The sequence below is a fragment of the Nerophis ophidion genome, linkage group LG08 (genome assembly GCF_033978795.1).
Source record: "Nerophis ophidion isolate RoL-2023_Sa linkage group LG08, RoL_Noph_v1.0, whole genome shotgun sequence".
Classification (NCBI taxonomy): Eukaryota; Metazoa; Chordata; class Actinopteri; order Syngnathiformes; family Syngnathidae; genus Nerophis; species Nerophis ophidion.
This window is the reverse complement of record NC_084618.1, coordinates 19688681-19704901: the sequence shown is the minus strand read 5'-3', so window position 1 is coordinate 19704901 and position 16221 is coordinate 19688681. Positions and strand designations below refer to the sequence as shown.

The following is a 16221-nucleotide window of genomic DNA, read 5'->3' as shown; positions in this document are numbered from 1 at the left end:
GAAATGTGTGTTTACAACATTAATAATATATACATACTATGCCAATACAAAAAAGCTTGTTGTGAAAAATGTTTTTGAATTTCACAAGAAAACGACCCCAAAGAGGGACAAGCGGCATGAAATGGATGGATGGAACTTAAAAAATGATGGCAGTGTTATAATCCATTCATTTTCTACCGCTTATTCCCTTTCGGGGTCACGGGGGGCGCTGGCACCTATCTCAGCTACAATCGGGCGGAAGGCAGGGTACACCCTGGACAAGTCGCCACCTCATCGCAGGGCCAACACAGACAGACAGACAACATTCACACTCACATTCACACACTAGGGCCAATTTAGTGTTGCCAATCAACCTATCCAAATCCAGGCTCGGGATCTTTCTGTGTTGAGTTTGCATGTTCTCCCCGTGAATGCGAGGGTTCCCTCCGGGTACTCCGGCTTCCTCCCACTTCCAAAGACATGCACCTGGGGATAGGTTGATTGGCAGTGTTATAATACAGATTGTAATTTTAGTCAATGCGGGTCAAAATTTAACAAGGAAAACTGAACATTTGTGCGATGTTATGATAAAAGTTGGAATTATACTCAATAAGTCACAATTTTTCCAAAAAATCCTAAAATTTTGGCAATTTTATGAAAAGAGTTGTAATTTTATACTCAAAAGTCACACTTTTATAAGACTACTTTAAAATGTTGGCAATATTGCAATAATAATCGGAATTTTACTTGGCAAAATAGGAACCACCCTAATTTTGATCAATTTCACCACCAGGGGTGCAAATGAGACATTCTCTATTAGATGCAATGCTTTTCCGTATCGGGACCATGATTTATGTCCCAACTTGTTCACACCTCCTCATATGGAAGCTACTTCTTCTTGTTGATGTCTCGAGAAAGGTAGAAATACATGAAGACACACACACACGCACTCTTGTATTTGTTACCTTCTTGAGACCACCCTTTTCTAGATATATAGAAATGTGTGTTTACAACATTAATAATATAGACATACTATGCAAATATAAAAAAGCCTGTTGTGAAAAATGTATTTGAATTTCACAAGAAAACGACACCAAAGAGGGACGAGCGGCAGGAAATGGATGGATGGAACTTAGAATTTTGGCAGTATTATAGTAAAATTTGTAATTTTAGTCAATGTGAGTCAAAATTTTACAAGAAAAACTGAACGTTTGTGCGATGTTATGTTAAAAGTTGGAATTTTACTGAATAACAGTCACAATTTTTCCAAAAAAGCCTAAAATTTTGGCAATTTTATGAAAAGAGTTGTTATTTTACTCTACAAAAGTCAGAATTTTATAAGACAACTTTAAAATGTTGGCAATATTACAATAATAATCGGAATTTTACTTGGCAAAATAGGAACCACCCTAATTTTGATAGATTTCACCACCAGGGGTGCAATTGAGACATTCTCTATTAGATGCAATGCTTTTCCGTATCGGGACCATGATTTATGTCCTAACTTGTTCACACCTCCTCATATGGAAACTACTACTTCTTGTTGTCTCGAGAAAGGTAGAAATACAAGAAGACACACACACATACGTATTTGTTAGCTTCTTGAGACCTTCTTCAGACCACCCTTTCTAGATATATAGAAATGTGTGTTTACAACATTAATAATATATACATACTATGCAAATATAAAAAAGCCTGTTGTGAAAAATGTATTTGAATTTCACAAGAAAACGACCCCAAAGAGGGACAAGCGGCAGGAAATGGATGGATGGAACTTAGAATTTTGGCAGTATTATAATAAAATTTGTAATTTTAGTCAACGCGAGTCAAAATTTTACAAGAAAAATTGAACATTTGTGCGATGTTATGTTAAAAGTTGGAATTTTACTCAATAACAGTCACAATTTTTCCAAAAAAGCTTAACATTTTGGCAATTTTATAAAAAGAGTCGTAAATTTACTCGACAAAAGTCACAATTTTATAAGACAACTTTAAAATGTTGGCAATATTACAATAATAATCGGAATTTTACTTGGCAAAATACGCACCACCCTAATTTTGATAGATTTCACCACCAGGGGTGCAATTGAGACATTCTCTATTAAATGTAATGGTTTTCCGTATTGGAACCATGATTTATGTCCTAACTTGTTCACACCTCCTCATATGGAAGCTACTTTTCCTGATTGATGTCTCAAGAAGGGTAGAAATACAAGAACACACACACACACACACACACACACACACACACACACACACACACACACACACACGGCCTAAAGCGGTAGAGTTCAGTGAGAATAAAAAGGATTTAAGAACCATGATAGCGAGCTCTTGCCCGGGAGAAGAAGTAGAGAACAGCTTGTTCAACTGCAAAGGCAGTTTGCTCGCGGGTGTTCCTGGAAATGTTCAAGGAAGTTCAAGTTGAGATGATTAATAAATTATGACAGCGCTTTCGCTGCAGCGGGGGTGTCCAGACCTGTTCCACTGAGGGCCACACGCTGAAAAATGTAATTGTGTGGATTTTTTTTTTTTTTTCATTTTCATTTTCACAGTCATTACAATCCAGTAAGAAGGGATTCATATGGCACCATACATTGCAGTTTACCTGACACATGGCACCTGACACATTGGGCAGGTGCACTATCCTCTGTCGCCACCAGATGGCAGTAGAGTGTTGAAAAGCTTCAAATGTGTTTGGTGGAAATTCCAACTTTGACCTTTGTGTCAGTTGCTATGTAGAGTGGCGCTTCCCATCGTTTTCAGCAGACTGCATTGCAAATTGATTAACCCCCGCCCACTTTAAATGATTTGAAGGGTCACTTTAATAATTCTGCAGGTCATGTTAAATGATTTGAAAGGCCAATTTAAACAGAATTGTTTGGAAGGCCACGTTAGTAATTTAGCGGTCAATTTTGAATGATTTGAAGGGTCACATTGAATGGTTTGCCAGGCCACTTTAATGATTTGGTGTGTCACATTAATTTATTTGGAACCTTAAATGATTTGGAGAATTACAATAAATGATTTGCAGGGCCACAATAAATTATTTTTAGGATCACACATTTATTTGGAGTGCCAAATTAAATGATTTGGCACGCCATTTTAAATTATGTTGAGGGCCACTATAAATATTTTAGAAGACCATTTGTATGGATTTAGCGAGTCTAAGTAATTTGGAGGGTCATTATAAATGATTAGGCGGGTCACATTAAAATGATTTGGTGGGTCACATGAAATGATTCAAAGGGTCACATGAAATGAATCAAAGGATCACGTGAAACGATTTGAAGGGTCACATGACATGATTTGGTGGGTCACGTTAAATGATTTGGTGGGTCACATTCAATGATTTGGTGGGTCACATGAAATGATTTGGTGGGTCACATTAAATTATTTGGTGGGTCACATGATATGATTTGAAGGGTCACATTAAATGATTTGATGGGTCACATTCAATGATTTGGTGGGTAACATTAATTGATTTGGTGGGTCACATTAAATGATTTGGTGGGTCGCGTTAAATGATTTGAATGGTCACATGAAATGATTTGGTGGGTCACGTTAAATGATTTGAATGGTCACATTAAATGATTTAAACGGTCACGTTAAATGATTTGAAAGGTCACATTAAATGATTTGAAAGGTCACATTAAATGATTTGGTGGGTCACATAAAATGATTCCGTGGGTCACATGAAATGATTTGAAGGGTCACATGAAATGATTAGGTGGGTCACATAAAATGATTCCGTGGGTCACATTAAATTATTTGGTGGATCACATAAAATGATTCCTTGGGTCACATGAAATGATTTGAAGGGTCACATGAAATGATTGGGTGGGTCACATTAAATGATATGAAGGGTCACGTTAAATGATTTGAAGGGTCACGTTAAATGGTTCCGTGGGTCACGTTAAATTATTTGGTGGCTCACGTTAAATGATTTGGTGGGTCACATAAAATGATTCCGTGGGTCACATGAAATGATTTGAAGGGTCACATGAAATGATTTGAAGGGTCACATGAAATGATTTGGTGGGTCACGTTAAATGATTTGAAAGGTCACATTAAATGATTTGGTGGGTCACATAAAATGATTCCGTGGGTCACATGAAATGATTTGAAGGGTCACATGAAATGATTGGGTGGGTCACATAAAATGATTCCGTGGGTCACATTAAATTATTTGGTGGGTCACATTAAATGATTTAAACGGTCACGTTAAATGATTTGAAAGGTCACATTAAATGATTTGGTGGGTCACATAAAATGATTCCGTGGGTCACATGAAATGATTTGAAGGGTCACATGAAATGATTCCGTGGGTCACATAAAATGATTCCGTGGGTCACATTAAATTATTTGGTGGGTCACATAAAATGATTCCGTGGGTCACATGAAATGATTTGAAGGGTCACATGAAATGATTGGGTGGGTCACAAATGATATGAAGGGTCACGTTAAATGATTTGAAGAGTCACGTTAAATGGTTCCGTGGGTCACATTAAATTATTTGGTGGCTCACGTTAAACGATTTGGTGGGTCACATAAAATGATTCCGTGGGTCACATTAAATTATTTGAAGGGTCACATGAAATGATTTGAAGGGTCACGTTAAATGATTTGAATGGTCACATTAAATGATTTAAATGGTCACGTTAAATGATTTGAAAGGTCACATTAAATGATTTGGTGGGTCACATAAAATGATTCCGTGGGTCACATGAAATGATTTGAAGGGTCACATGAAATGATTGGGTGGGTCACATAAAATGATTCCGTGGGTCACATTAAATTATTTGGTGGGTCACATTAAATGATTTAAACGGTCACGTTAAATGATTTGAAAGGTCACATTAAATGATTTGGTGGGTCACATAAAATGATTCCGTGGGTCACATGAAATGATTTGAAGGGTCACATGAAATGATTGGGTGGGTCACATAAAATGATTCCGTGGGTAACATTAAATTATTTGGTGGGTCACATAAAATGATTCCGTGGGTCACATGAAATGATTTGAAGGGTTACATGAAATGATTGGGTGGGTCACATTAAATGATATGAAGGGTCACGTTAAATGATTTGAAGAGTCGCGTTAAATGGTTCCGTGGGTCACGTTAAATTATTTGGTGGCTCACGTTAAATTATTTGGTGGGTCACATAAAATGATTCTGTGGGTCACATTAAATTATTTGAAGGGTCACATGAAATGATTGGGTGGGTCACATTAAATGATTTGAAGGGTCACGTTAAATGATTTGGTGGGTCACATTAAATGATTCCGTGGGACACATTAAATGATTCCGTGGGACACATGAAATGATTTGAAGGGTCACATGAAATGATTTGAAGGGTCACATTAAATGATTTGAAGGGTCATGTTAAATGACTTGGTGGGTCACATAAAATGATTTGAAGGGTCACATGAAATGATTTGAAGGTTCACATGAAATGATTTGAAGGGTCACAAGAAATGATTGGGTGGGTCACATTAAATGATATGAAGGGTCACATTTAATGATTTGAAGGGTCACGTTAAATGATTTGGTGGGTCACGTTAAATGATTTGGTGGGTCACGTTAAATGATTTGGTGGGTCACGTTAAATGATTTGGTGGGTCACGTTAAATGATTTGGTGGGTCACAAAATGATTCCGTGGGTCACATTAAATGATTTGAAGGGTCACATGAAATGATTTGAAGGGTCACATGAAATTATTCAGTGGGTCACATTAAATGATTTGAAGGGTCACGTTAAATGATTTGGTGGGTCACATTAAATGATTTGAAGGGTCACAAATAATTTGAAGGGCCACATTAAATGATTTGGCGGGTCACATGAAATTATTTGGTGGGTGACCTGCAATAGAAGAAAGAATGAAAGAAAAAGCATCAAGGAGTTATAAAAAGGTGACTTTTAAAATGTCACCTCATTAGTAATATGATGTTCTTCGGTCCACGGAGGACTTAGACAAGTTTGAAGAGAAGCCAAAGACATGAAATATCCTGCACTTGTCAACTATGACCAAGTTCAATATAATTTGTCATGAGCAACTCTACCTATTTCTCTGTCCCAGGGGAGCTCCTGGACGGCCAGCGAGGACTGGTCCCTTCCAACTTTGTGGAGTTCATCCAGGACAAGGAGAAGCTCACCATTCAAGCCGGGGACGGTGGTGAGGAGCATAAAGCCCTGGCCTTGATGACAGTGGACGGGGGTGGTGGCCAGGACCGTCTGCTGGGCTTGTCCAAGGCCTTGGTTCCCTGTAGCAACGGGACAGCGGGGCCCTTGGACCCCGAGGACCTGGCTGAAGACGTTGTGCCTTATCCTCGTAAGATCACCTTGATCAAGCAACTGGCGCGGAGCGTCATCGTGGCCTGGGATCCTCCGGTCGTGCCTTTGGGCTGGGGGAACATCTCCGGCTACCAGGTGTCGGTGGACGGCGAGCTGCGTGCCACTTTACAGTCCGGCGGACGCACCAAGTCCTTACTGGAGAAGCTGGACCTGGACGGCTGCGTTCACCGCGTGTCCGTGCAGAGCGTCACCGACAGGGGCGTGTCGGACCAGCTGCGCTGCACTTTGTTGGTGGGAGCCAACGTGGTGGTGGCCCCTTGTGGCCTCCGGGTGGACGACATCCGGCGGGACACGGCCGAGCTCTCTTGGTTGCCTAGCAACAGTAACTACGGTCACACCGTCTTCCTGGACGGGGTGGAGCACGCGGTGTTGAAGCCGGGCAGGTACAGACTGCGTTTCTTCAACCTGAAGCCGCTGACGGTGTACAAGGTGACAGTGTCGGCGCAGCCCCACCAGGTGCCGTGGCAACTGCCTCTGGAGCAGCGGGAGAGGAAGGAGGCAGGAGTGGAGTTCTGCACTCAGGCTGCAGGTTAGCACTTCATCATGGAGTCAATGATCTATGTTTGGACTCACAAACATCTCTTTGCCAAGTTTACATCCACACTCACAGGCCACAACGTAGCTACACGTTAGCTCAGGGGTGTCCAAACTATGGCTCACGGGCCGAGTGCGGCCAGAGAGTCGTCACAAGATTACCACGTGTCTTGAGCCTACTTTAATGACCTTAAATTAAATTATATCTTGTGGGTAGGAATGTCACGGTTTGAACATTTCTTATCACGCTTATTGTGTGCTCAAAATTTCCAAAAACTACTTATACCGAAACCAAGTTTTATTTAAAAAAACACAAGGAACACATTTAAAATATTTGAATGTAGCTGAAGTAGAAAGTTGAATGTGCATACAAAAGCAAAACAAGCATTATAAAAGTAATATGGCAGAAAAAAAAATTATACTATAAATAAATACGAATAAATGTGAACATTTCGAAAGATGGCACCTTACGTGTTACGTCCGTGTGGCATCGTGGTACCGGGTTCGATTCCCTCGAGGATGCGTCAAGTGAACACAGCAAAGGTAAGCTATAAACAATTTACTTAACGAAAAGGATCTAAGAAACAAAACACTGGAGCTAACAAAAGGAAACCAAAGACGCTAGTATGAGAACTAGGTGATACAAAATACAAACTAAACTGACCCATAGGTACAAAACAGAAAACAAAACCTTCAGCATGAGAACTGGAATTACCAATGGCTAGCGTGAAAAGCTTAGCGAGAATATACATACATGAGAGTATTGCAGGCGTAACTCGTTGCGTGAAAAGCAAATCATGAACCCAGGCTGAACAAACAAAAGAGGACGGCTTATAAAGTGACGGTGATTATCTGTAGCAGGTGTGCTGGGCCGTGAGCAGCAGGTGAACTGATGAGTAACCATGGTAATGACTAAACAGGAAGTATGAGGGTAGAACGACGGAGTGATACAAATGCAACAATAAAACATAATATGGGAAGATCGGAGTACAGATCTCAACATTACGGACATAAGACGTAACTGCACTTTTTGTTCATATAGATAAAAATAGTGCTCACGCATGAGGTCTAGTCTTACACAGAGGACTGCACAATTATGGGCAAGATAATAATTATGATTACTTTGATCAATATGGAGATCAGGATTATTCATTATGTTTGGTAAAACAGTGTTGGGGTGAGAACGCAACGGCCTCTTATTTGTAATATCTAATAAAAATGCTCTCGATAAATATTATCTATATATTTAAAGACAAATAGTTGTTTTTTCTCATTAATAGTATCAGCGTGTCAGATTTTTATTACATGATGCCTTTATCTCTATTTTGACATTTTATAGAGAGAGATATTTTTGAAGTTATGTACACACATTTACATTTACTAATGTGTGCATGTACATGCTGTATCTGGACAGATCTATTGAGAGTTTGAGCAGAAATGTGTCATATAGGTATTAATTATACACCATAAAACATTAACAAAATGCTATGTCACATGAATGATTATTAAAGTAATTATTTTACCTACTTTACTTTCCACAATTACTTTGTGGAATGAAAAAAAAATACAAGTAATATAACAAACATGGTGTTTACTTTTTGATATCAATATAAAACACAAAGCAGTTTGGCTAATGAAGACAACGTCAAATAAATAAGCTTTGTTCTTCAACAACCACCATGTACTTCCGGGCAACAGTTTGGCCAAAAAAAATAAACTGGAGTGATGCATCACATGTAATATACAATCTTTGTGCCTCACCGACAACTCAGCCTGCATTCAATTCGATGAGATGACAAAACATTTTAGCCAGTGTTGATGTTATTGGAACACTGACTAAGTTAGCAGTTAAATTAAAGGAGGAGTGATCATCCCAGTAAACAAACTACAGACTTTATAAAGAAGTTGTAACAATGTTCCTGACACATTGCCTGCTGCATGGTAACTCTTAATCCCGGCAGCTGATGGAAGGACGCTAGTTGTACGTTCAAAATGAAACCGGAACATCAAATATTGTTCTCCTCCAACAGAATTGTGCTCTTAAACGCACACTGAGATTCCACGGAAGTAGAAGCGATTGAAATGAAGTGAAACGAAACGATCGGCTTCGTGCGCATGCGCTGCCGCGCTTCAGTTTCCAGGCAATAAGCAGTATTGCCTAAACTGCATTCATAAATTTATATTAAATTTAAATGGTAGTACTAAGTCTGGAATTTTATCGCAGTTTATTAATACAAAGTTTATCGTTTCATCCCTACTTGTGGGGGACGTTAATATTTCTGGTCAATGACCCTGATTTCATATTGAAGAATATCGAGCACAGTATCTATAAATGGGAGCCGACCCAAACAGCTTGTGCAACTCAAGCTGCAAATGAACTATAACCCTGACAGAATCTCAACACATGGTCGCACATAACACACCTCCTGCTAATTGTGGACATTTAAAACCCCTATGTATACTTTAAAATGACACCTATACAAATCTATTACAGTGCCTGATGGGTGACACGCTAAACACCCTCGCCCCACTTATATATATGCCTTTGGCACATCTTATCTGCTTGACCTCAATTTGAAATGAAATAAATATGCAGACTTGGATTATTGCGATCGCCGATTACATGTAAAAACATGTGTCAACATGATCACGGACGGACTCTTCAGTGTTTTAATTGTAGTAAATAAAAACACTGAAGTCAGTGTAATGATTTTGATGTCAAATGTATTTAGTTTACATTACACATATATTTAACATCTATAACAGTACATTAACTTATAAATTGTGTGCGTATATATATATATATATATATATATATATATATATATATATATATAAAAATATATATATACATACACACACACACACACACACACACACACACACACACACGTTAGGTCAGGAAAAAAACAGTGTGTATTTTCCTGACCTAATGTACTGTATATTCTGCTATATCCCAGTATTGAGCACTGTATAAAGTATAAACCACAGAAACTTTGACTATATATATATATATATATATATATATATATATACACACACATACATATATATACATAAATATATAATTACACATACATACATATATATATATACACATACATACATATATATACACATACATATATGTGTATATATATACATACATATATACACACATTATATATATGAATATACACACGTATACATACATATATATATACATACACACATATATATACTGTATGTATATATACATACATCTATAAATATACATACACACACACACACACACACACACACACACACACACACACACACACACACACACACACACACACACAGTGACTTTACATGGAGTCGGCTTTCGGCACCCTGTCCATTTTTTTTAGCCCAAAAGTTGGGACACCCCTGCCTTAGGTCCTTGGATGTGAAGCTACTAAAGTGCACTGTACTATGTAAATGAGCAGAGTCTAGCATGTCCTGACTATGCCATTGTTGTGTATTGTATCTGGTCCAGGTCCAACATCATTTTGCAGAACAGGTCAGAATCAAACATCCAAGACTGGAATTCTCACACGTTCCACTCCTGAATGGCGTTTCTATTTTTGAAAGTCCATGCAATTATGCCCAGTTCTCCTCACGACACATTCCTAATTAGCATAAGATGTGATGGCTTATGATCCTGATGAGTCATTTCTCCAAGCCTTGTAGTGTCGCCCGCCTAACTGTTACGTAACACAAAGCAGTGCCTCGACTCGCTACTTCAAGTCGTGTTTGTCACTACCCACTGGCTTCTGCTCAAACGCAGATTGTGCAATTGACTCACTGACGGGAATACAACTTCTGTCGAGTAGGGCTGGACGATAATGGCAAAAAAAATAATAATTTCCCATTATTTTGAGCGATACTGAAATCACCATTAATAACACAATTACCGTATTTACTTGAATTGCCGCCGGGGGGCTGATTAATTTAAAACCTCTTCTCACTCTGGCGTTTACCAGAGGCATGCGGTAAAGGCAAGCATGTGCTAATTATATTAAAACCTCTTCTCACTCCGGTGCTTACCAAAGGCATGCGGTAAATATAGGCCTGCGCTTATAAATTTGAGTGTGATGTACGGATACCATCATGAAAAGCACATTTAATAAAAAAACTTTATTATTGTCTTACCTTTACTTATAAATGAAGTCCATGCGCAGCTCCTTCTGATCGAAAGCATCGATAACTTGTTTATAAGTCTTCCTTATCTTTCTTCAGTTTTAAAAGTCTCTCTGTCTCGATGGAGATCTTCCTTTATTACCTCCTGCTTCGATTGAAAGTCCAGTTTCGAAAACTGTTTTATTTTAGCTATGTAATCCCCCATGTTAAAAGTGCAAGCGAGAGGAAAAAATAAACGATCGCTGCTCATTCTTGCTGCTTGTTGTCACTTCTTCTGCAGCCAAGTTGTCGCAAGAAGGATCACTAGTGCCCTCTACCACCAGGAGGCAGGAGTCATTTAATGACTCAAATTTGACACACGCAGCTACGGTATATTAAAAAAGTGAAGTGAATTATATTTATAAAGCGCTTTACATAGTGAAACCCAATATCTAAGTTACATTCAAACCAGTGTGGGTGGCACTTGAAGCAGGTGGGTAAAGTGTCTTGCCCAAGGACACAACAGCAGTGACCAGTTTGGCAGAAGCGGGAATTGAACCTGCAACCCTCAAGTTGCTGGCACGGCCACTCTACCAACCGAGCTAAACCGGGCGGTTTAGCTCGGTTAATGTTCTTTTTAGTATATTCAATAGCTCGGACCTTAAATCCTACTGAATAGCTCTTAATCTTCTTCCCTTTATGCGATTTCAAATTATTGAAATCAGCCTCCTCCACTTCGAAAATGATGATAGGGGAAGTGTTACTCGTGACGTGACGAGTTTGACCCTGTGGAAATTCTAGGCATATGCTAATTATTTGGCGAAACGAGTTTGACCCGGCGGAAATTCTAGACATGCGCTAATAAAAAAAATATTTTGCGAAACGAGTTTGACCCGGCGTTAATCCTGAGCCTGTGGTAATGCTAGGCATGCGCTAATTATTTTGCGAAACGAGTTTGACCCGGCAGTAATTCCAGGCAGGCGCATACTATACACCAGGCGGCAATTCAAGGAAATACGGTAGTCATTATTTGAAATCACCAGTATTTATTTCACCACCAAACCTCATCTTTAAATATAATTTAAAAGATCAACGGATATGAATTAGTAACAAATGAAGTGAAATTTTTAGTAACAGCAATACATTTAAAGGGGAATTACACTTGTTTTTGGAATTTTGCCAGTCGTTCACAATCATTATGAAAGACACGACGACGGATGTGCTGAAATGCGATAATTTTGGACCTTGTGCGTCTGTACATGAGTGATACCTTGTTCAATTACTTCTGACAATTAAGTTAATGCTAAAACACAAACTTGTAATAACATAAAGTGATGCAGAGATAGCAGACGGCTTGCAAGTAAAACTAAATCAATAGTCCAGGAAGTAGGAAAGAAAACCAGAACACTAAGCATCAGTCTCCAAAGTACAAATATCCAGCACTGAAGGAGGGACCATGTGGAACTAAATAGAACTAATTAATTAGAATCAGGTGTGCTTACAGGACATGGAACAGAAAGTAAAGGTGCCTCAAAACACAGCAACCACACAGGAAATACTGACAAAACAAGAGCACCAGGGCAGGAAGTGATTGTAAACACAGGAAGTATAAACTAAAAATAACACTGGACAGGAATTAAAACACCAAATAAGACCAAAGTTTAAGTAGCAAGCCTGACAGAAAGTCCATTACAATTGTTCTTAGCTTCAACGCCATCACGAGTGTGAGTGGGTGCAAGGCGGCGACGAGTGGCGAGTATAAGGCAAGGCCAGGTGGAGTTACGGACACAAGTCTTTTTACAACTTCCAATCGCTGCACGGACACATAACTCCTAGAAATGGATTGCTTTACACATACACACCTGTGAATACAGACACAAAACTCATTAACAAAAAGCCACGTGTAACAAGACAACCAATCCAGGAAATACAAAGAGATAGATTCTTTTTTTTTACGGACAAACAACTTAAAACAAGCACATCCGGCTCAGATTACACACATACACACTAGTTCACAGACACATGAATTGCATTATATATATACACACTTTAGGATAAAAACATACACATAAATTCACAGACACATGAATTGGATTACACACACACACACACACACACACACACACACACACACACACACACACACACACATTAGGATACAAACACACACATTAGTTTACAAACACAACTGTTATGTAACACGAAGAACAGGTCAGAATCAAGTGATTACAATGTATATCAAGTGATTACATATACACACACTAGGATTCAAACACACACATTAGTTCAGACACGTGACATGGATTACACACACACACACACACACATTAGGATACAAACACACATAGTTCACAGGCATGTGAATTGGATTACACAGACGCACACACACATTAGGATACAAACACACACATTAGTTCACAAACACGTGAATTGGATTACACACACACACACACACACATCAGTTCACAAACACGTGAATTGGATTACACACACACACATTACAGTACATACACACACATTAGTTCACAGACATGTGAATTGGGTTACACACACACACATTAGGATAAAAACACACATTAGTTCACAGACACGTGAATTGGATAACACACATTGAAATACAGACACACACACACAGTCCACAGACACGTGAATTGGATTAGACACACACATTGAGATACAGACACACATTAGTTCAAAGACATGTGAATTGGATTACACACACACACACACACACACACATTGAGATACAGACACACACATTATTTCACAGACACGTGAATCGGATTACACACACACATTGAGATACAGACACACACATTATTTCAAAGACATGTGAATTTGATTACACACACACACACACACACATTAGTTCACAGACATGTGAATTGGATTACACACACACATTGAGCTAGACACACACATTAGTTCACAGACATGTGAATTGGATTACACACACACACACACATTGAGATACAGACATACACATTACTTCACAGACATGTTAATTGGATTACACACACACACACACACACACACACACACACATTGAGATACAGACACACACATTAGTTCACAGACACGTGAACCTTAGTTTTTTTCTTGAGTTGAGTGATTATTGATTAGACAAACTAGCACTCTGTCAAATAAAAAGTAGCAACCATGGCGACGTCCCAAACTTCTAGAATGCTCCAGAATGTGCATGTGCGTTGCGCGGCCTATGAATGGTTATTTCCAATTAGGATATTGTTATGATGTTGAGAATCCATAATCCAAATCGAAATCATACTTTGAAAAAATGTCCTGTCTCTGTGGACTTCAACTGTTGTCCTTCCAACACCTCCAACATTTACACACCATCAATACAATCATTGGTACTGCTTGACTCTGATGGATGACATCACTACTTCCTCAGTACATTTAGTCCCACACAACACTGTGGTACGTGAATGTTGCACAATATCACACATGTAATCACGCAGCATGTACTCTCACACTCCCACCTCACCCCTGACCCATTCCGTGCATGGGCCTGTTGGTGCATTTGGGGAATGCTTGAAATAGACAAACCTGTATTTACTTCATTGACTGAGAGTGATGTCTCTGACCTCCCAGGGCCTCCACTGCCCCCGCAAGATGTACAGGTGCTGTGTGGGCAGGCACCCGGGGTCCTGCAGGTCCGCTGGAAGCCCCCCGCCCTTTCTCCCACGGGCACGTCCAACGGGGCCAACGTCATCGGTTACGCCGTCTGCACCAAAGGACAGAAGGTGAGGTGCGGTGGTCCTGATGTGCTCTCCTCATACACCACAGATCACATGCTATGTGTGGCAGCAGCAGCTTGAGATACATAAAGAAAAACATCTAAACATGCTACTGCAACTTCAGTTATGTTTGAAGGCCAAACAAGATCGTTTTAGTTCCTAAAGTTGAGAATAGGAACGTGACAATATGAACATTTAATATGACCATTACCATAACCATACTTGCCAACCCACCCGGATTTTTCGGGAGACTCCCAAAATTCAGCGCCTCTCCCGAAAACGTCCCGGGACAAATTTTCTCCTGAAAATCTCCGGAAATTCAGGCGGAGCTGGAGGCTACGCCCCCTCCAACTCCATGCGGACCTGAGTCAGGACAGCCTATTTTCACGTCCGCTTTCCCACAATATAAACAGTGTGTCTGCCCAATGATGTTGTAACTGTAGAATGATCGAGGGCGAGTTCTTGGTTTCTTATGTGGGTTTATTGTTAGGCAGTTCCATTAACGTCCTCCCAGCGCGGTAACAACACACAACAACAGCAGTCACGTTTTTGTCTACCGTAAAGCAGTTTGTCTGCCGCAAACAGCAATGTTGTGACACTCTTATACAGGACAATACTGCCATCTACTGTACATGCATATGGTTAAAAAAATAATGACAGAGAGTAGAACAAGGATGGACAATTCAACCCTTAACTCAAAAATGAGTATATGAGTGTTATGTGTGTGGGTCTGGTGTCTTTCAGCTTCTTCTTCACAATACACCACAAATTCTCTATAGGGTTCAGGTCAGGGGAGTTGGCAGGCCAATCGCGGACAGTAATGCCATGGTCAGTACACCAGTTACTGCTGGTTTTGGCACTGTGGGCAGGTGCCAGATCATGCTGGAAAATTAAATCATCATCTCCATAGAGCTTTTCCACAGATACAGCTACAATAGCCGTATTCCCATGGTCAAGCCATTCCTGAACTCAAGACAACGCAAGAAGCGTCTGACTGACGGACAGTTGCAGAGTGGTCCAGAGTCCTGTTTTCAGACGAACGCAAATTTTGTATTTCATTTGAAAGTCAAGGCGCTATAGTCTGGAGGAAGGCTGGAGAGGAGCAAAATCCAAGTTGCTTGAAATCCAGTGTGTTCCCACAGTCAGCAATGGTTTGGGGAGCAATGTCAGCTGCTTGTTTTGGTCCACTGTGTTTCATCAAGTCCAGAGTCAATGCAGCTATGAACCAAGAGCACTCCATGCTTCCATCTGTTGTAAAGCTCTATGGAGATGATGATTTCATTTTCCAGCATGATTTGGCACCTGCCCAAAGTGCCAAAACCAGCAGTAACTGGTGTATTGACCATGGCATTACTGGCCGCAATTGGCCTGCCAACTCCCCTGACCTGAACCCTATAGAGAATTTGTGGGGTATTGTGAAGAAGAAGCTGAAAGAAACCAGACCCAATAATGCAAATGAGTTAAAGGCCGC

At 39.8% G+C, this 16221-nt stretch overlaps 1 protein-coding gene across 1 annotated transcript in view; it reads left to right on the top strand.

Moving 5' to 3' along the window:
- Nucleotides 1-16221, top strand: part of rimbp2a (RIMS binding protein 2a) — a gene marked incomplete at its 5' end in the record, with an annotated part of 62121 nt that overhangs the window by 13922 nt on the left and 31978 nt on the right. The window contains 3 exons of the mRNA XM_061907395.1: nt 6062-6865; nt 10370-10393; nt 14605-14756. Coding sequence (XP_061763379.1) covers nt 6062-6865; nt 10370-10393; nt 14605-14756 — 980 coding nt within the window. The remainder of the gene's footprint in view (nt 1-6061; nt 6866-10369; nt 10394-14604; nt 14757-16221) is intronic.